This window comes from Rhinolophus sinicus, chromosome 14 (assembly GCF_057876585.1).
Source record: "Rhinolophus sinicus isolate RSI-liver-muscle chromosome 14, RSI-T2T, whole genome shotgun sequence".
NCBI lineage: Eukaryota > Metazoa > Chordata > Mammalia > Chiroptera > Rhinolophidae > Rhinolophus > Rhinolophus sinicus.
In genome coordinates, this window is record NC_142514.1 from 141,910,632 (window position 1) to 141,931,307 (window position 20,676).

The 20,676-nt window shown below is 44.0% G+C and overlaps 1 protein-coding gene across 8 annotated transcripts in view; it reads left to right on the forward strand.

Annotated features, from left to right (window-relative positions):
* The window catches only part of STIM1 (stromal interaction molecule 1), a 183,512-nt gene that overhangs the window by 143,255 nt on the left and 19,581 nt on the right, over positions 1-20,676 (forward strand). For all 8 annotated transcript variants that reach the window (XM_074335861.2, XM_019732634.3, XM_019732633.3 and 5 more), the window contains 3 exons: positions 6,758-6,869; positions 10,148-10,263; positions 17,910-18,087. In XM_074335861.2, the coding sequence (XP_074191962.2) occupies positions 6,758-6,869; positions 10,148-10,263; positions 17,910-18,087 (406 nt within the window). The remainder of the gene's footprint in view (positions 1-6,757; positions 6,870-10,147; positions 10,264-17,909; positions 18,088-20,676) is intronic.

A 20,676-nucleotide genomic window follows, 5' to 3' on the forward strand; every position in this document is an offset into this window, starting at 1 on the left:
AGTTAGTCACTCTTTTCTCTGTGCTCCCATGTCACCCCACACATCCCTTTGACCTAGTATCTATCATACTGTATTATACTCATTTATTTTATTTTTTTAAAATAAATTTTATTGGGGAATATTGGGGAACAGTGTGTTTCTCCAGGGCCCATTAGCTCCAAGTAGTTGTCCTTCAATCTAGTTGTGGAGGGTGCAGCTCACTGGCCCATGTGGGGATCGAACCAGCAACCCTGTTCTTCAGAGGTCGTGCTCTAACCAACTGAGCCATCCGGCCACCCTCATTTATTTTCTTGTATATCTCCTTCTTTAGAAGAGAGCCCTTTGTGATGGAGATCATACAGATTGATTTCTACATCTAGTAACTCACCCAGGACCTACTAGAGGAGAAGCCAATGAAAGCTTGGTGAATGGAATGAATAAATGAATGGTGATAATAATAATAGATAATATCTCTTTCACCTTTACTGTATGCTAGGAGCTTCCCATATCTTTGCTGCATGCTTACGATGTAAGAACTCTGATTCTCACCATTTTACAGGTGACAAAATTGAGGCACAGAAGGGTTAAGTAACTTGCTCATGGTCTTACAGTGGCAAATCCCAAATTCAAACCAAGGCACTTGGTTCCAAAGCCCACATTCTTAATCACTGTGCTATATCTGACTGGCTGACCAGAGGCTGACTGAGTGACCAGGTAACTGACCAATAGCTTTGTGAAGGAGAGGCAAAGATAGCACTGGCAACCTTCTTCCCAGACATAGTTCTTTTGGGATGTGGGTTTGAAACCATAAAAGTAAGTGAGGGCTTCATCTGAGGCACCACTGGTCCATTAGGGGAAACGGATACTGAGTTGGAAGCCCATTTCTTACTGCCTGTTCTTTTCTCTGGCAAGAGAAGGGATTGGCCAAGCCCAAGGATCTGTCCTGGCATATCCTGGAGGTATCACCAAAGCTTAAGTGCTGGGGAGTAATACCTACTGTTCCAACTGCCTGGAATGCCCTCCCCCAAGTAATCACATGGCCCACAGCGTCATTTCATTTTCTGCTCAAATGTCACCTCATCAGAGAGGCCTTTCCTGATCAGATCTGATATAACACTGCTCTTAATTGTCTTACCCTGCTTTATTTTTCTTCATGATACTTAGCACTACCCAACATATAATTATTTGTTCAGAGTGTTTTAGTTTGTCTCTCTCCACCAGAATATAAGCACCAGGGACCTATGACTCTGTTTAGAATACTGTTATATCCTTAGCTCCTAGAGCAGTGCCTGGCAAGTAGTAGTAAGTGCTCAGTAAGTGGTTTTCCCCCCGCAATGTATAAATGATTTTGGAGCTTGAGACTGCCTGCTTTCAAGGATTTTTATTATCTGGCCTCAGTAATGCCTTGCTCTCCTTGTTCCGATATGTAACCCTTGGACTCCAAACTCAGTGTTCTCTGAGCAGGCCCCACACTTTATAGTTGTTGTCTTTGCTCGTGTTTCTTTTCTCTGATGGGCCTATATCTCCATCCACCCAGATTCTGAGCAGTCCTCAACACCTACCTCTTTTTGAATGGAAAAAAATATATACATAGATATGAAGAAACAATTATTATTGTGTTTATATTAAATCTTAGGCATTTCCAAACATATGAACTCATTCAACAACTCTGGGTGACAGATATTGCTAGATAGTAAACTGCGTGGGGGTAGGGATCTCTGTCCTGATACTGCTCTGTTCCCAGTGCCTGGCACAAAGTAGTGCAAAATAAACATTTTGAATGACTGGATGAATATTTTATAGAAGGGGAATTGAGGTTCAGAATGGATAAGTGATTTACCCAAGGTGGTCTGTGGCAGATAGGATAGAAATCAAGGTCTTCCAGCTTTAAATCTAGTACTTTTTCTAATACATTCTACAATAAAAATCCAGTGTTCTAGAAAGCCCAGTGATTTGGCAATCCTGAATAACTTTATTTGTTGTGGTTATCTCAGAATAAAACAGGAGACTTTGCTCATTTAATATGAAAATATTTCTCAAATGGAAAAGGCCCCTTCCTATTTATAAAACATAGGATGGAGGCCAGGATATATCTTTGCTATATGAGAAGGTAATTAAAAATCAATTTCTGGGGTTCCTTGCTGATATGCATAAGTTCAGTGCTTTTAAAAAAATACCCCCTTCCATAAGAAATCTGTGGCAGAGAGTGACACTGTTAGTGAGAAAATATAACATAAATGCTGATGTGATCTACAACAAGTGATCCAGGACCCGCAGATGGCCATTATTTGTTCATTCTTTTATATCTATTCTTTTGTCCATTCAGTGCACTTCACAGAGTACCTAGAATGATCTAGCCCTGTGTTAGACATTGGGGAATACATAAGTGGAAAAGACATGTTCCTTATCAAATTGCTTACAGTGTAATGGAGAAGGGAGATCTGTGACTAAACGATATAACATACATGTTAGAAAAGAAGTCTGTATAAAGAAAGTGCTATGTACGTAGAGAAGGGAGACCTAGAACTTTTTTAGAAAAGGGGATTTAGAAATGGGCTCCAAAGAGTTTCAGCAAGCAAAGAGGTAGAGCTGGGTTTTAAGGATTAGTTGGTGCTTAGCAGGCCAAGAAGAGGGAAAAGAGCTTTTCTGGAAACAGCAAAGATCTAGAAGTCATTGTTCAAGGATGAATCAGTAAATAATGCAAGACACTGGTTCTCGATGAGGACTGCGAAAGTAAGAGCTACAACAGAGGTGGCCTCCAGGGAAGTCTGTGATGTTCAGGTCATTTGTGTTGGGATGAGGTACTGTTAGTCCAGAAGTTTCCAAAGGCGGTATGTATGCTTTAGGAGGCCCACACAAGGCAATGGATTGGGGTGCCATAAGAAAATACTGGAGCTTGTATTTGTATTGCATTTATTTCTATCTCAGTATGTAATTTTTATGTATGTTTCACATTACATTATATATTCCTAATGTCACTACATGAATCTAATTTATAAACACATATTCATATATTGGCAATGTGTACTCAAAATTTTTTCACAGGTAGATTAGACCATTTAAAAGGTTGGAGACTACAAATTGAATCACCTTGTTCATTTGTCTTATGAAGGACTATTTGTTGCAGAAAATTCCTGGGCTTGGCCTTCTCTGAATGTGTGTAGTATTGTTTGTCATTTTGCACAGAGATGTTGTCTTTGATCTCTCTAGGGGACACATGGACAGGCTCAGGGGGATAAGAGACTGAGGACTTTAGAAGATTATCTCTTGTTTGAATGTCCTCCTAGGATTTGGACATGTGAGTCATTTGGAGCCTGTATCTGTACTCAGCTCTCCTTGCCAAATGCCGTAGCCTCTCATGGACAGCCACAGCTCTCTAAGCCTGCTGTGGCCTTCTTCCTCACTTTGGCACAGGGAGTCTTCTCATTTTCTCTTTGGGAATGAGAAAGCAGTATAAGACTTTCAACTTTTAAGGACTTGAACCTTAGGGACAAGGGACTCTGATATTTCTACTTGACTGTTGAGTGAGCTAGCTCTTCACGCTGGGACACAGGGTTGCTATTTGACAAGAATGCAGCTCATCCGGGCTTGCTTTCTTCAGACTGCCGGCAATCTGGTTGGATAGCACCATGCTGCCAAGCCCTACCTGGGTAGGGCATCTGCCTAGGCAACAGAATGTTATGTAGAACACAGAAAACAAAAAACAAGTGCCTTGAGGTTTGGCCTAACACACCGAAGCCATTATCCTCGTGTCCTATAGCCTCGCGATACAGGGGCCGACTACGTTCAGAGTCTGTCCTCACTGGATTGCATCCTCCCTGACCCCCTTATATGCATCACCTAATGTCGTGTTTAGAGCAGTGGTTCTCAGCTGGGGGCAGTTTTGTTGCCCAGGGAACATTTTTGATTATCACAACTGGCAGCATGCTACTGGCATCTAGTGGGCAATGCCAGGGATGTTGCTAAACATCTTCCAATGCACAGGACAGCCCCCCACAGTGAAGAATTAGCCTGTCCCAAATGTCAGCGCTGTGGAGACTGAGAAGCCCTGGTGTAGAGTGACTCCTGCCATTTCCACTGCAGTGCAGGGTACAGATAGAGGAGTTCCTGCGTGCCAAAGGTCTGTGCTCAGGCTTGTATCAGGGCGTCCTCCCAGTAGACAAAAGGCCTTTGTAGCACTGCTGGCCTCCAGCCTTTCTAGCAATAAAAAAGTGGCCTTTTTTTCCACTCCACATGCCCAACAGAAAGGCCCCTTTGTCTTGGATGAGGCTGAGCGCCCTTGGCAGCGGTGGCAGGAGTATGTTGTTCTCTGTTCTTTGCAGGCTAACACTTGTCTGTCTGTCTGATGTCTGTGTGTCACTGTGCTACACATTCATTACCTGATACTCCAAACCATAGTAAATGATCACATTTGTAATGTGTGTGGCTACGTATTCATTTTCAGGAGTAAACACTCTACTTTCTGTAATGCTTCCTTAATCCCAGCTCTGTCATCCCTCCTGCCCCAAACCCTGGGATTTCAACGTATCTCTTGGAAATTAATTCTTCTCTTCCCTCCAATATATTCTAGTCTGGGAATTAGAAACTTAACCAAGCAGTGACTAGGCACCCTTCACCTAAACCTCTAGGATCTTGTCTTCTAGGCTGCAGTCTTAGGGCACTGTACCTGCTTCCTTTCATCCCCTGGCACCTTTCCCTTCTCACCCCCTGTGCCTCTGCAAATCGTCTAATCTACCTCCAAGGTCTCTTGGCTTCAGAACTTTCCTCCTGAGTTTCAGTAGCTTCTTGAGGACATTGAGAGATTGGAGCATTTTTGCCTTCAACTTGGTTTCATTCAGGATGCCTTGCTGGGTGCGTGCTTAAGACCAGTGCTGGGCTCCACTGTAGGGGAAGTAGGAGAAGGAAGGGACAGGGCCCAGCCTTCCAACTTCTCTAGCTTATGTGAGAGTGACAGAAACAGCCTAAGATCTGACGTGTGCCTACCAGAGGAATGCCTGTTTTTGACAAGCATTTCGGAAGTTAACCATCCACATGAACTGTGTATTAGTCTAAGGAGATTGTTGTTGTTTTTTGGAGGCCCACAGTCAGAACATTTCTGGAACTCCTCATTTAGGGCAGTTATTCTTTGAGTACATTCTTACTGACGCCACTATATATGAAGCTCTATTTCAGAGATAACAGAATGAGCAAAAATGAAAAAGGACATGGTCCATGCTGTAATGTTTCCTAGTTATTAAAGAGAAATTAGATAGCATTCTGATGAAAGACAGTTTTTGGTAAAGAAATGAATCGTAAGAGAGGAGGGTGATGAGCCTCACCATTTTGTTCTGCTTCAAAACTTTTAGTTTTCTTGCTGTTCACAGCTGTAGTTTTCAAACTTGAGGAATGTACACATTCCTTTTAAGGGAAATAATTTATCTTGGACCTGCAATGCTGACTTAAATTACTTTTATTATAATGTTATTTGAATGTGTACAAACATAAAATGAGGTTTCAATAGCTGCATAAAATTTGCGTACAAATAGAAACAAAAACAGATTTATACATTAAGTAAAAACAAACTTTAAATGCAATACAATGATACTTTTCTGCTGAAATTCAGTTGCTCCCAGGCTCTTTTAAGTTCAGCGTGCCTGTATTACTGGGTGCCATCTGATGACTCAGTCTTCCCACCATCTTTCGCAATTCAAGCTACTATGCAACTTTGATTTATATAATACATTATGATGTCATTTGACCTTCGCTTGGTTTGAACTTATTTCTTGTGTATTATGTCCACTTCTATTCCTTTACTGTTGACTCTTGACAGAGTATGGAGATAAATTTGTTATCTGTGTATCTAAACACTACACAAATATTAAACTTATTTTAAGGGGATTATTTTTATAATTAGCCATATAAAAATCACAATATTACAATATTGAGGAACGATTAGCTACAGTGGTCCGTGTATAGTGATGATGTGATTCTCCGGGTTGTGAGTGATCGATCAGTAATTGTTTCAGTTAGAATCGGCTACTAATGGGACAGAAAGTCTTTTCAATCTGATCTAAGCCAAAGGGGAAATTTACTTGTTGCACAAAACTGGAAATAGGGTTGTCTGCAGGTGTGATCTGACTCAGGGCTTAAGTGTTGTCATCTGGATCCATCTCTCTATATTATGTCATATATATGTGTATATATCCACATATGTATCCACACACACACACACACACACACACACACACACACACACAGTAGAGTGCATGTTCCTTTCATACACAGGATTTGATGGGAGAGAGACATGTTAAACACGTAAACGTGGTAAATGTTAAGGTCAGTGTGACTCCTCACCTTCTCCCTGCTCTGGAGAGAATGACAATCTTGATGTTTGCACATCCCTTTATAGCGTGCTTTCCTACCTATTATTTCAGTTGATTCTCACAATTCTGGGAGGAAGGAATTACTATCCCAACTTTTGGGTGAACAATTTGGGTGAATTTCAAATATGTTATGATTTATCCAAGCTGGTAAGTGGCAGAGCTGGGATTTGAACTTAGGTTTGCCTGGTTCTAAGTGATGTACTTTTTTCACTGTATCTTCCTCTTGTCCCAGGTAGTTGAAGATGGACTTCCTGGAAATATTAAGTTTAATTCTATGTGACAAAACTTTACCAAGCACCTACCATATGCCATGCTTTCTCCTGGGCACTGAGGACAAAGACATGCATTAGATCTCTTATCTGTGTGCGTGGTACTTGGCATTCTGGAGTCATGGCTTTGCTTGTCTCTCCCCACAGTGTACAACTGGACCGTGGATGAGGTGGTGCAGTGGCTGATCACATATGTGGAGCTGCCTCAGTATGAGGAGACCTTCCGGAAGCTGCAGCTCAGTGGCCATGCCATGCCGAGGTTAGGAGGAGACTGGGTTCTCTCACTTGGGGGTGCATGGAATGGGCTGGAGTTGGCCTGCTTTCAGGTTGCTCTACTCAGTTAAATGAGGTTCCACCGTTTGTAGGGCAGAATCTATAGACCTCTCCTCTTCTCACATCTACTGTGCACTTGCTGTACAGTATGATGGGTATTTAGCATCCATTCTCCTATTTAGTATTTCTATCAATAATGGGAATAGTACTAATAGCTGCCATTTATTGAGTGCTTAGTATATGCCAGACACTCTGCTTCAACACTTTATATACAATATCTCATTTAATTCTTATATCACTTCTATAAGGTAGGTATTATTGTTTAAAGATGATGAAACTGGCTAAGTAACTTTTCCAAGGTCACATAGCTAGTTAGACGCAAAACTGTGATTGGAACCTAGATCTGGGTAGACTTTAAAGCCTGTGGTGTTTCTCTTTTCTTTTGCTGTCCCCCTAGCAGCTGCCTCTTTTATTGTCCAGGAGCCTCTGGGCTCTTTTACTTTCCCCTGAATTATCCATATACAGTTGATCTACTCTAAAGAAATGGTGCAACAGTGGGGGCTGACTACCATTGGGCCCAGCCTGCTCTCTGGAATGACTCTCCCAACAGCTGTTGTGTCCTAACTCTGCCTCCTTTATAGGCACAATATGCTAGGGCTCGGGGTGGGAGTGGGGAGGGGATGGAGTACTGTTTGGACTTCTTGTTAAGTCAAGCTAGTGCCATATGTCATTCAGTCATTAATCCATTTACTTATTCATTCAACAAATATTTACTGGGTGCCTGCTCTGTACCAAGCACTTATGCTGGGTGCTGGGGATAAAGATAACAACCTGCCCTTGCCCTCAAAGGGCTTACTGTCTGGTAAGTGCCGATTGTGTATAAGTTGTCATCTGCATCTGGTGTGAGCCTCAGCAAAGGGGAAAGGGGAAGGTGAAGCTGTTGGAATGCCCACACATTGCAGTCTTCAGCCACAGAGCGACCAGGCACTGCTGTCCAGGCCTAGCTGAGCTGGCTGTTCCCTCCTCTGCTGCCTTCAGCCTCCTCTTCACAGCTTTTCCCTGCTCTGGAGAGAGTAATAATCTTGATGTTTGTACATCCCTTTATAGAGTGCTTTCCTACCTATTATTTCAGTTGATTCTCACAGTTCTGGGAGGAAGGAATTATTATCCCAACCTTTGGGTGAACAAACTGAACTTCAAATATTTTGTGATTTATCCAAGCTAGTAAGTGGCTGAACTGGGATTTGAACTCAGGTCTGCCTGGTTCTAAGTAACATACTTTTTTCATTGTATCTTCCTCTTGCCCCATGTAGTTGAAGATGGACTTCATAGAGATATTAAGTTTAGTTCTAGTTAACCAACTTTACCCAGTATCTACCATATGCCATGCTCTCTCCTGGGCCCTGAGGACAAAGACATGCATTAGACCTCGCATCTGTCTGCCTTTAGGAACTCCATGTTTAATGGGAGAGACAGGTAATTGAATAGGGGATTGACCATGAAGTACCAGGATTTAGGTTTCTTCCTTTATACCGATGGAAATAACAGTATTGCCTTGTGGATCACTGGACCATTTCATCTTAAGAAATGGCTGTGGTTTGCATTAAAACTGTAAAGCATAGGATAAGAAGTCAGTTCTCAGGTAATGGGCTCACTTAGCCCTCCTGCGGCTAGGATTAGACCTAAGACCAGACCCAGCTAGACTGGGCTCAGGAATAGAGGAAGCCAAGCTGTGGCACCTCGGTGACAGCAGGAAGCATGGAGCCTTCAGTGCATGGAGTAGTGATGAGTTTGTCTCCTGCCTTTGCCACTTATGTGCTATGTGACTTTGGGCAAGTTACTCAACTCTGAGTCTCAGTTTTTGTATCTGTACAGTGGAGCTAATAGTAGAACTGGGTTCTTACAGTGATGAGAACTAAATGAGGTATTGTATGTAGAGTGTCAGAACAGCACAAGATAAGTAGCTGCTTAGTAAATTTTACCTTCTCATTTCTCTCATTACTTAGAAGTAGATAGCATTCAAGTTCATAGGTTTCTTTGACAGATAGACTGTAGAAAAGATGACAGTTATTTTGATAAGTGAGATGAAGGCCAGTACACTGGGTAGAAGTGCTGTAAAGAGGAGCTCCAAGAACTCCCAAGCTTGTAGGAAACATCTGATTTTACATAAGTTTACACAGAAGAAAACTGAGGCCTCAGGGGGAGAAACCAAGCAGCTTATGATTGGACAAGGAAATCACTTAATGATAGAGCCAAGACCAGTAACTAGATCTCTTGACACCCCCCCCCCCCAACCCCCAACTTCCCATCAGTGTCTCACTGCCTCTCTTGTCACTGGTTTTGATTGCTTCCCAGGGCTAGAGAAGGAAGTAGCTGCTCCTGCATGTCCAGGCAGGAGCATTGACACACACTGTGATGTCAGAAGCTTCTTTTCTACCTGGGGAAACAGAGCTATGCATCCGAAAACTACACTGATCTTAGGGAATAGTATAGTAGTAAATGCGCACTTGTGGGATCCAGACCAGTGGTTTTTCAATCTTCCATATCTCATACCCTTCTTCTGTACACACCCTGCATTCCAACAGAAGAGAAACAAAGTCCAGTTTTTCCGAGGTCATTTTTTTGATTACAGGTCCTCCCCCTTATGAGAGTTCTCAATAGTACAGTTGAAGGTCACAAAAAAATTACAGTATCTGATTGGAAGTAAATTACAGTGACTCAAATACAAGCCAACAAGACAGCTACAGTGTTTGTCATCAGCAAGTTTAAATTTAATGAATATTAAATATATTCATTATTAAATATATTTAATTGGGTTAGGTTTAGGATAATTCAGAGGTCACCAAAATCACTAGGTCATGTAGCATGACATTTTGACCAGGGATAGACAGGAAAATGCACTTACAAATAAATGGTGGGAGTGTGGGTACAGGAATATGGTGGACAGTCCCTACAAGGGGAAGCACAACAGAAAATTTAGTCAGGTGTGGGTATGGTCACAAATGGATAATCCTTAGAGTAGAATGCTGTCTAAGAAATGGTGGCCATGAGGAGAACGGCAAACAAATTTTTGGTCAGTGTTATGTGTTCCTGCGTAGTCCCCATTGAGACCCACTGGCACAGACTCTGTTCTAGAATGCAGAGGGGAGCAGTCACCAAGAGCTAGAAGTCATGGAAATGTTCCTGGAGGAGGTGGGTAATGTCACCAGGATTCTTCCTGGCTTTGTGGGCGGGGAACTGAGCGCCTACTCTTTGCCTCAACAGGCTGGCTGTAACCAACACCACCATGACAGGGACTGTACTGAAGATGACCGACCGGAGCCACCGGCAGAAGCTGCAGCTGAAGGCCCTGGACACGGTGCTCTTTGGGCCTCCTCTCTGTGAGTCCTGTGGAGAGAGGGCTGCTGCTGTGCCCTGGAACCCAGGGCAGTGGGGGTGGCTGGGCTGAGGCCTGGCTCTCCTAGGCATACCTGTAAGGCAGTGCCTCCATTTTCTCTACTGTCATTAATGCATGAAATGTATCACATTTTAGTCCAGCCAGCTATCAACATCCATTCATTAGATGTATTAAGAAAGTACCTACTTTTGTGCCAGTGCTGTGCTGGACCCCGTAGGAAGACCTGGATGAATCATATTCTGCCCTAATGGGATAAAATGAATGTTCTGGACAGATGCACAGTGCTTCTGAGGTTGAGAGGAGGGATAGAGAAGGCATACTGTTGAAGAGGTGGCTTGTAAGCTCTTCCTTTAAGGATGAGTAAGGACTTTATTCCATGGAGGTGACAGGAGAGGGCATTCTAGGTGGAGGAAACAACCTGAGCAGGCATACGAAGGCTAAAATATGAAAGCTATGCTCAGGGATAAAGTAACCCATGCGGGTGTGAATGCCATTTAGCTGTTTTCTGCCCTTACCGTGGGTGTGCAGAGTGTATGAACTGATTGCTGCACATCTCGTGTCCTTGGACAACCAAAGAGGACTAAGTAGGCTTTCATATCACATTTACCAGTAGAGAAAAATCAATAGAGATAAAGGGTGTTTTCTTCCTCCAGTCATTAGCTGGGAGAATTGGGTGGTTCGGCTTCTGAAGATCTGCAAGGTGGGAACAGCCAACCCTGACCTCCTATTCTAAGTGAACTCAGGAGGAACAAAAGTGGTAAGTTTCCTTAGAAAATTAGCCTCGACAAAACAGACTCTTAGGGTCCACTCCCTGTCTTTTGGGAGCTGTTGGCATCAGTTGAGGACGCCAGCAGCAGAATGCTATAGTGCCAAGAACCAGTCCAGAGAAACGGCTGGCAAGCAGGGTCAGCGGCAGTACCATAGTCCCTCCCCTTATCCATGGGGGACATGTTCTAAGACCCTCAATGGATGCCTGAAACCGCGGATAGAACTGAACCTTATATATACTGTTTTTACCTATACATATATGCTTATGATAAAGTTTATAATTAGGCATAGTATGAGAGTAAACAGTAATAACTAATAATAAAATATAGAACAATTATAACAATATACTGTAATAAAAGTTATGTGAATGTGGCATTATTAAGTAAAATAAGGGTTGCTTGAACACAAGCACTGCAATACCACAGCAGTCGATCTAATAGCCGGCGTGGCCACCAAGTGACTAATGGGCAGGTAGCGTATACAGCATGGATATGTTGGACAAAGGGATGATTCACATCCTGGGTGGGACTGAGTGGGACAACGTGAGATTTTCATCATGCTGGTCAGAATGGCATGCAATTTAAAACTTAGGAATTGTTTATTTCTGGAATTTTCAATTTAATATTTTCTTACTGTGGTTGACCGTGGGTTACTGAAACCGTGGAAAGTGAAACCGTGGATAAGGGTGGGTCTACTGTATAGCATTTCCCTGTTCGTGCATTTGGCTTGACAAGTGTCCAGGCTGATAATCTCAATACAGATGGGTCTGTACCTTTTTTTTATTTTTATTTTTTTTTATTTTCAAATTTTTAATTGACTTTATTTTTTAGAGTACTTTTAGGTTCACATCAAAGCTGAATAGAAGATACAGAGATTTCCCATATACTCCCAGCCCCCATGCATGCACAGCCTCCCCCATTATTAACAATCCCCAGCAGAGTGGCACATTTGTTACAATTGATGAACTTACATTGATACATCATTGTCACCCAGAGTCTGTAGTTTACTTTAGGGTTGACCCTTGGTGTTGTGCAAAGGGGTTTGGATAAATATAACATCGTGTATACACCACCAGTTTAGTATCATACAGGATAGCTTTACTGCCCAAAGATCATCTGTGCTCCACTTATTTATCCCTCCCTCCTCTGCAACCCCTCACAGCTGTGATCCTTTTTACTATCTCCAAAGTTTTGCCTTTTCCAGAAGGTCTGTACCTTTTGAAAGTGTGGTACAGAGCAACATGGGAGAAGGTTGTCCCCCTCTCCTTTGCTGCCTTTTTATTTTTGGTCCTAGTACACATTTTTGCTTACCATTCATTTATAAGTTTTGAATAAATGACACGCTGAATGGCTCTTCTCTTTATGTGAGCTCACCCTCTGTACTAAGCAATGGCCTTTCATTTACTAACATTTGTTGAGCACCTACTCTGTACCACTGTAAATGACAGGGTCTCTGCTCTCAAGAAATTCCATCTATATTTATCCAAAGAAATCCAAAACACTAATTCAAAAAGATATACGCATCGTTATGTTTACTGCAGCACTATTTACAATAGCCAAGATATGGAAACAACCAAAATGCCCATCAATAGATGACTGGATAAAGAAATTGTGGCATATATAGAGGGTGCAAAAAAAAAAAAAATGCATACACATTTTAAGAAAGGAAAAACTGTATTAAAATTGTAATACAATAAATGACGCTAGCATTCATTTGATTAATGTCATCTTTTGGGCGAACATCATACTACACATTGCTACCGTAATTCAGTTCAACTTTGAAAGGTAGATAACGTCTCTTAAAATATGCACATTTTTTTTTGGCACCCCCGGTATTTTGGCAGTAAGGGGTGAATATCTGCATCTGCCAGGGGCAGGCAGGATATTGTGGGCAGTAGAGAGGGTGGAGAGAATAGATTGGGAGAGGGATTCCAGAAAGTGATAATGATTGGAGGCTCACTGTCTCAATTGTAACTGTCACCTTGAAAATTCTCACCATTATCCTGACACTGTTAACATTTCCACATCTAATTTGTTTACACTCTGCTCCCCTGCTTTAGGCCTGACTGTGTTAACAGTTGACCTCATTTTGCTAAAATCTATTTATAGCACTCAGGCTAGGAATTCTGCCACCCTCTAGGTCCTCAGGTCCCAGCCAGTTTCCCTGGATTAGCTGCTCTCCTGAAACCTCCATGGACTCTCTGCCCTGGCTATGTTCCCTGGGTGCGAGGTGGATTCTGAGAGACGAGCTTGTGCAGGGGCTGTGCAGGACAGCTGGCGTACTCTTTCTGTCCCCAGGAGCTGGGTTTTGCCATTCATGTGCACTTTATATTGTACACTCCCTACCCGCTTCCTGCTAAAAACCTCCCTTCCTTCTTCCCTTTTTCTCTGCTTTCCACCTTTGCTGACTACCTGCTCTGGTCAGGCTCTATGCTAAGTGTGGGGCTACAGAGATAAATAAGTCTTGTGGCTGGCCCTGGGGAGCTCACAGACTATCAGAAAGAAGGTGACTGACATGAAAGCCAAAAAAACACAAAACAGCCCCCGAGCTAGCAAGAGATAATCCATGTTTACCTGACCAAAGAGTGGATTGACTAAGGGAATCCTAGTTCAGAGGAGAAGGAATGGAAGGATATTTGTGGACTGTGGGGGCTGGGAAGGTAGTAGGAATTGAAGAATGGGGATGGGATTATGATGGGAAGAAGTACATCATTGGTTAGGCATAGATTAGAGTCTTCTCCCCCCTTCTTCCGCCTCTCCCACCCCCACCCCTACTCTGGTTCAAGCCGTTGTTTCTCAGTCTAGTTGTGTAGCTCCCTGGCCCCTGCTGGTATTATGAGCCTTGTGCTCCCCCCGGCTGAGGCAGTCGGTTGCCAATCTGTTGGCCACTCACAGCAGCTCACGGCAGCTCACAGTATCCCGCGCCAGCACTCAGCAGCCCCGCTGCAGCTCAGGGCAGCTCACGCCAACCTCTGGCTGCTCATGGCAGCCCAGCTCCAGGGAGAGCTGTTGTTCACAATCTTAGCTGTAGAGGGCACAGCTCACTGGACCATGTGGGAATTGAACCAGTGACCTCGGTGTTAGGAGCTTGGCACTCCAACCACCTGAGCCACTGGGCCGGCCCAATAGACTAGTCTTGATTTCCCTATTTTCTTCCCTTTTTCTGACACAATAATATATAGATTCTGTATTATCCAGTGTTCTCCAGAAAAACAGAACCAATAGGATATGTATATAGATATATATAAGAGGACATTTATTATAGGCATTGGCTCATGTAATTATGGAGGCCAAGAAGTCTCATGATTTGCCATCTGTAAGCTGGAGAACTAGGAAAGCTGGTGGTATAATTCAATCCAAGCCCAAAGGCCTGAGAACCAGGGGAACTGATGGTGTAAGTCCCTATCTGAGTCCGAAGACCCGAGAACCAGAAGCACTGATGTAAGAGGGCAGGAGAAGATGGATGTCTCAACTTAATCTGAGAGAGCAAATCTGCCCTCCCTCCACCTTTTGGTTCTATTCAGGGCCTGAGGATGATTGGATGATGCCCACTGCATTCGTGAAGACATCTTTATTCAGTCTGCCATTGAAATACTAATCTCGGGGGCAGCCGGTTAGCTCAGTTGGTTAAAGCGTGGTACTCTTTAACAATAAGGTTGCTGGGTTTGGTCCCCATATGGGCCACTGTGAACTGCACCTTCCACAACTAGATTGAAACAACTACTTGAGTTGGAGTTTGTGGGTCCTGGAAAAACACACTTTAAAAGAAAAAAAAAAGGAAATACTAATCTCTTATGAAGACAACCTCACAGACATACCCCGGAATAATGTTTTACCAGCTATCTGGGCATCTCTTAGTCCAGTCAGGTTGACACATAAAATTAACCATCACAGATTCCTTTAGGACTCTGGGGTTCAGCCCAGGGCTCCACTGAATGAACCTGATAATTCTCACATCCACTTCTCCAGCTTCTAGCTCTTCCTCAAACCCATATCCACATCCTTAATTACCTACTGGATATGTCCATCTGAATATTTCCAAGACACCTCTAAGCGCTTCCATTTACAACTGTGCATTTGTGATAATACATTTTACAGGAAGTTGAAGTCCAGATGGGGGAAGTGAATTTCATAACAAATTGGGCACCATAGAACCCAGACTTCCTAATACTCAGTGCTGGATGCCTCTTTTGATGGCACAAGAATTTCTCCACATGATGCCTTATATTTAACCTTAAAGGCCTGTCCTGATAGCAATGCCCCAGTCAGCTCCCAGGAGGTTTTTTGGTGGGAAAACTCAGGCCTTGGAACTTTTGCAGTCACACGCAGGCTAGATCAGGAGATACAGGCATCTCCATGGTGAGAGATGTTTGCATGTAACAAAGCAGAAACAATACCTGCTGAAGTGTGTGAAAGTTGTAGTGAGAAAGTGGTAGCAGAAAGACCAGGCAGTCAGGCAAATCTGGGGTTGAATCCCAGCTCTGTCACTTTTTATGAACTCTAATAAGTCAGTGCCCCATATGAGCCTCAGTTTTCTGGTTTACAGACTGGGAATACTACTCTACCTGAGAAAGTAGTTGTGGGAAGTAGAGATGATGAATATAAATGCCTGGTACATTGTGTATTTTCTCTATTTTCCTTCCTTATGTGGATTAAGGAAAGGGAGACCTCATACTTGAGGCTTATCAGTAATGATTCAATCCAATGAATATTTATTGAGTGCCTTCTGTGTGTTGGTCGGTGTTGTGCTGACACTGGCGTATGGACAAGTAATGATCAGTAGGGGTCACAGAAAAACTCAGCCGGCTTAGAGTCATTTTCTTCCTGCCAAGCCTGGTTGCTCATAGGATGTGACAGGAAGTATAGCTGAGCCTTAGCTATGCATTTGGCAAGGCAGAGGGGTGTATGTGTGGGGTGGATTCTTGTACATTTAGGTGGAGTCAAAACTGGTTGATGAGATCCAGAGGGTACTGATAGGTGGAACAGTGTTACCTTAGATCCTATCCTTGGCCCTGGTCATTGGCAATTTTTATTCCTGACTTGGATGAGAATATGAAGCTGGAAAAAATAATAGAATCGTGTTCCAAATGGATCTGGACAAGGTGGAATAAGGGACTGAATAGAATAGATAGGCACCTACTCTGTGTGTCCACCTTCACAACTTTGAAGTGTTGGTGGTAGTAGGGGGACGCTGCTGATTGCATGGCATCTTCTTTGAACAAGAATACCTTTGACTTTGGTAGGAATGTATAGGGAATGTTGGAGTTGAGAAGCTCTGGGAAGCCAAGATTAAAAGTTTTTAACAAGCAGGAGCCAGAGAGTACACCAGCCTCTGGTAGAGGCTGTGTAGGAGGCAGGTGTGTTCCAGAAAGAAAGGCAGCTCTCTGTGCTGCATAGGTATCTTTTCATGGGACTTGAGGGGCAGGAAAGTGAGGACTTGAGTATGGCTGGAAGTGTAGGTCTGCCAGGAGGCTAGAGGGTGGCCACTGGATGACCCTTAGTTTTATCTATGAGAGTCTGGCATAAACATGTAAAGGACATGGCTACCACCTGGACCTGGTAACTCCCCTCCCTTGGATGGAAATAGAATGTACTAATCTGTCTTTGATCCCACACCATCCTCATGTCCTGCTGCTCAGCCTGTCAGTGAGGACCTATGAATGGAACCCTTTTTCTCAAACTGGTCCTCAGTTTCATGCAGTTCCCAGTTGCATGAGTTTTTTCGTATTGTCTAAACTGCCTCAACTTGGTGGCTCTCCCTGGGTCCTTTTAGATTCCCATTGTCCCCTGTCCTTTCCAGGCATTGGGATCCTGTCAGTCCTTCCTTCTTCCTCTCCCCAATCTGAGGGTAACCAGGAGGTCATTTCCTCTTTACTTCCTTCCTTGGCTCCCACATCCAGGGTCCTCTGAGCTCACAGCTACTCTATCCCAAGTGTGGTACAACCCAGGTAGGGGCTATCACAGCAGCCGCCTTCTCCTTACGGTGTCTCTCTCAGGTCTCCTGCACTGTGGCCCAGATGCGGTATACTAGAAACAATGTGAGGCTCCAGGAGTGCCCCTCTTCTGGTTGGCTTAGTTCTTAGGACATGGCTTTTGTTCTTATCTTCTGTTGTCCCTTGGTTAGTTTTTCAGTTTTTCTCTGGAGACTGATTGTTGCTCTGAACCTCAGCTGGTGACTGGGGTCCTGGCCCTCCACCAGTTTGTTACCAGGCATTCTCTGCAGGGAGATCTGCCCCTCTGTTCCTGGCATGTTAATGTCTCATATATATCACTCTCTTGAGGCGGCTCCTGTTCTGCTTGGTCTCTGGATTGGGCCACAGCCCAGAAATGCTCTCCATAGATGAGACTTACAGCCCTTTACCTGACTGGACTTTGCACCTCATACCTAGAATAGCCTAGTAGTCCAGGAGACCTAGTTCCTGTAGTAACTTTAGTCCCCCAGGCAGACTTCAAGCTCTGCGACATTGCTATATACCCATACCTTCCTATCTACTCTAGCACCCTGGCATTGTTTACTCTGTAGGATAGAAACCATTGCATCTGGGCACCTGAGCTCATCCTGGACCAGAGATGGCTGGGATATATTGAGAAAACACTAATGCTTTTCTCTTTCGTGCACATTAGGGAAGCATGATTTAATAAGTTTCCTGTATTGCTCTGAGGCCTCTCATCCTTCCCGAATTAGGCCTTGACATAGCAGAGAAATAGGCACGGAGCTTACTGTAATAGTGTGTGGCACGTGTGTATCTAAGAAGAGAAACTAATTCCTCCTGAATGGGAAGCCTTCATGGGAGGGGATGCAGTGGAGCCTGCAAGGCTAAGTGTGCAGATCCTGACTCACCATGCCCTTCCTCTCTCGCAGTGACCCGCCATAACCACCTCAAGGATTTCATGCTGGTGGTGTCTATCGTTATTGGTGTGGGCGGCTGCTGGTTTGCCTATATCCAGAACCGTTACTCCAAGGAGCACATGAAGAAGATGATGAAGGATCTGGAGGGGCTACACCGAGCTGAGCAGAGTCTGCATGACCTTCAGGAAAGGTAAGACCTGCCCCTTCCCATAGTTCTGGTGCTGCCAGCTTTGGGGAGCCTCCTGTTTCCACTGGGGCTGTGGGCTACCTGGTCCTTGAGACCGTGCTGACACGGTCGCCCAGGCTGTGTCATCCTTCCAACGCTGCACCGGGAGTCCAGGTTCCTGCCACTCAGTTGCATGGGCAGGTAGTCCTACCCAGGGCAGAAGCTTACTTCTGTCTTTTTTCCCTCTGAGCTTCAGAGAGAGAGATGTGCAGCTGTCAGAAGTCTTGAGCTTCCCTGGTTGGATGGCTCATTAGGGGTCATTCTGTCCTTCATCCTACCTCTGGACTGCTTCCCTTCCCGTAGAAATAGACACAATGAACTGTTCTGCACTGTTCCCCAGAGAAACCGCACAGATCTTTCTTCCTAATACCTTCTAAATCTCATAAGTACTCACTTATTGTATGACTTTGGGCAAATCCCTTTCCCTTCTAGGACTTATTTCCTCATCAGTAATATGAAGGTGTGGAACTGGGAGAGCACTACAGGCCTTCTAGCTCTGATAGTCTGGGATTCTGTTTAAATAAAACATGGCCTAACAACTATTGTAGAAGATCTAGCTGTGAAAAAAGGTGCCAGCCAGTCGATCTAAGTACTCCCTGACATCTAGGTACCAGGTCTGTGCTGGGAATTGTAAGAAATTCACTGCTTCTGGAGCAACAAAGCTCACACCTGAGAAGGAGCAATGAGCACACACTTAGTGCAGTGACTCAGTGCCAGCTTACGGAACGAGAACCCTAAGGACTGGAAGGGCACAGAGGCAGGAGATGAGTGGATGGACTGTGAGGAGGTGGCCTTGAAAGAGAGGGGGAGGTCCTGGTAGTTAAGGTTCAATGCATAGAGTGAGGCCAGACCCCTGCCACCTGACGACTCACATGGAGAAGTTGAGTAGGATGCAAAAGGCCGCAGAGAGTCAATGCAGGTGTTTGGTTTTTGCTTTGTTTTGTTTTTGAGGAGAGGACTACTTTAGGACTGTATTTAGGACGATTGTTCTGGCAGCCTAAGCACTCAAGTTGGGAAGTCTTTGCAGGAATCCATGTGAAAGGAAATTAAGTCTGGCTCTCTTCTGTTATTTTTAAATGATAGATACTATTTTCTTTGGAGGGATGGGGAAAGGATTTCTTGTGAGCTAGGTATTATTAAGTCCTTAAATGCGTTGTTGTTTTTAATCATCACAATGCTGTGAGGTAGGTGCTATTATTATCCCTATTTTAGTGTTGAAGAAATGAAGGCTCAGAGAGGGTAAGTGCTTTGCTTAGGGTCACATATCAGTAAGTAGTGAGCTGGGAATTCTGACACCCAAAGGGTGCTGTCTCAGTAAAGGCAGCGCTTTCAGATACATTCCCATGGGCTGGTCTTCTAGGGGGCAGGAGGAGGAGTTTTATCTCAGAGCTGATTCCTGGCTACTTTACTGGGCTCCTTGTTCCCAGGCCCTTTGCCAACTGGGGGCTAAATGCTGCTGTCTGGGCAGTCCCCATTCTTCATTTGTCTGAAAAACATGTACTGTTTTCATTCCAAAGGCAAAGAATCTAGGCAGGAGACATTCCAAGTTTGGGGATAAAACTAAGCTCCCAATCCTCCCTGATCCCCAAGGCCTCCAGAGCTAACTGACCACTGTGGCACTTAGAGAAACAAATGCACACACATGCCTGGAGACAGGCTAACACGTGTGTACACACACATATCCTCCTCTGACAGTGTCCAAAGCCACATGCCACCTCGTCCCTCCTTCCTTTAATAGGCCTGTACTACCAGCCACCATTGCCTTTTTTTTTTGCAGAGTTCTTGATATTTTGGGTGAATAAATGTAATGCTCCATGTGCATTCCAGTTAGGATTTCATTGGGTTTCAAGATAATTCTTTGAGGCAGGCAGGAATTTTGACTCCCATTTAAAAATGAAAAAACAGGCCTGGTACAGGGAACAGACTTGTCCATAGTCAAACAACTACTTTAGAGCCAGAGCTTACAGACAGGCAGGCTGTGTAATTTTCTTACTTGTAATGCTAATTGATTGCTACCTTCAAGATGCTCCGTCTTCTGTGGAGATGGAGTGGGGCAAAGCTCGACGGACATTTATTTGCTCATTTCTGTTCCCAGTCGTACTTATGGTCTTCATCTCTATTAGATCCTGTTAAGACTATACAAGTGGGTCAGTTTTGATTATACTTTAAAGGAGTTCCCTATTATATGGAGAAGACAGATGTATCATAGGCTTTTCTCAAGAGGCTGCTTTCAGACAGGAGACTATTTCAGTGAAGAATTGAATCCCTACTGGTGTAATTTCAGGCAGTTGGGTCATGGAGGAATACAATAAAGGAAGGTATTCACCCAGGGAAGGAGATAGGGCAGGAAATGGCGCCTCTGATTTGTTTTCAGCTGTGTATGTAGCGCCACCTGGTGTGTACCTTGAGAGGTTCAACTCCCTTTCTCTCCACGGACAAAGTGGGCAGAAGACTGCATTGCAGTTTGTCAGCAGGAAGCATGTAGCCTAGATGTTTCTTCCTCTTTCCTTCCTGCTTGTCCCAGCATTTTCTGAGGCTTCAGGTATTGACAAT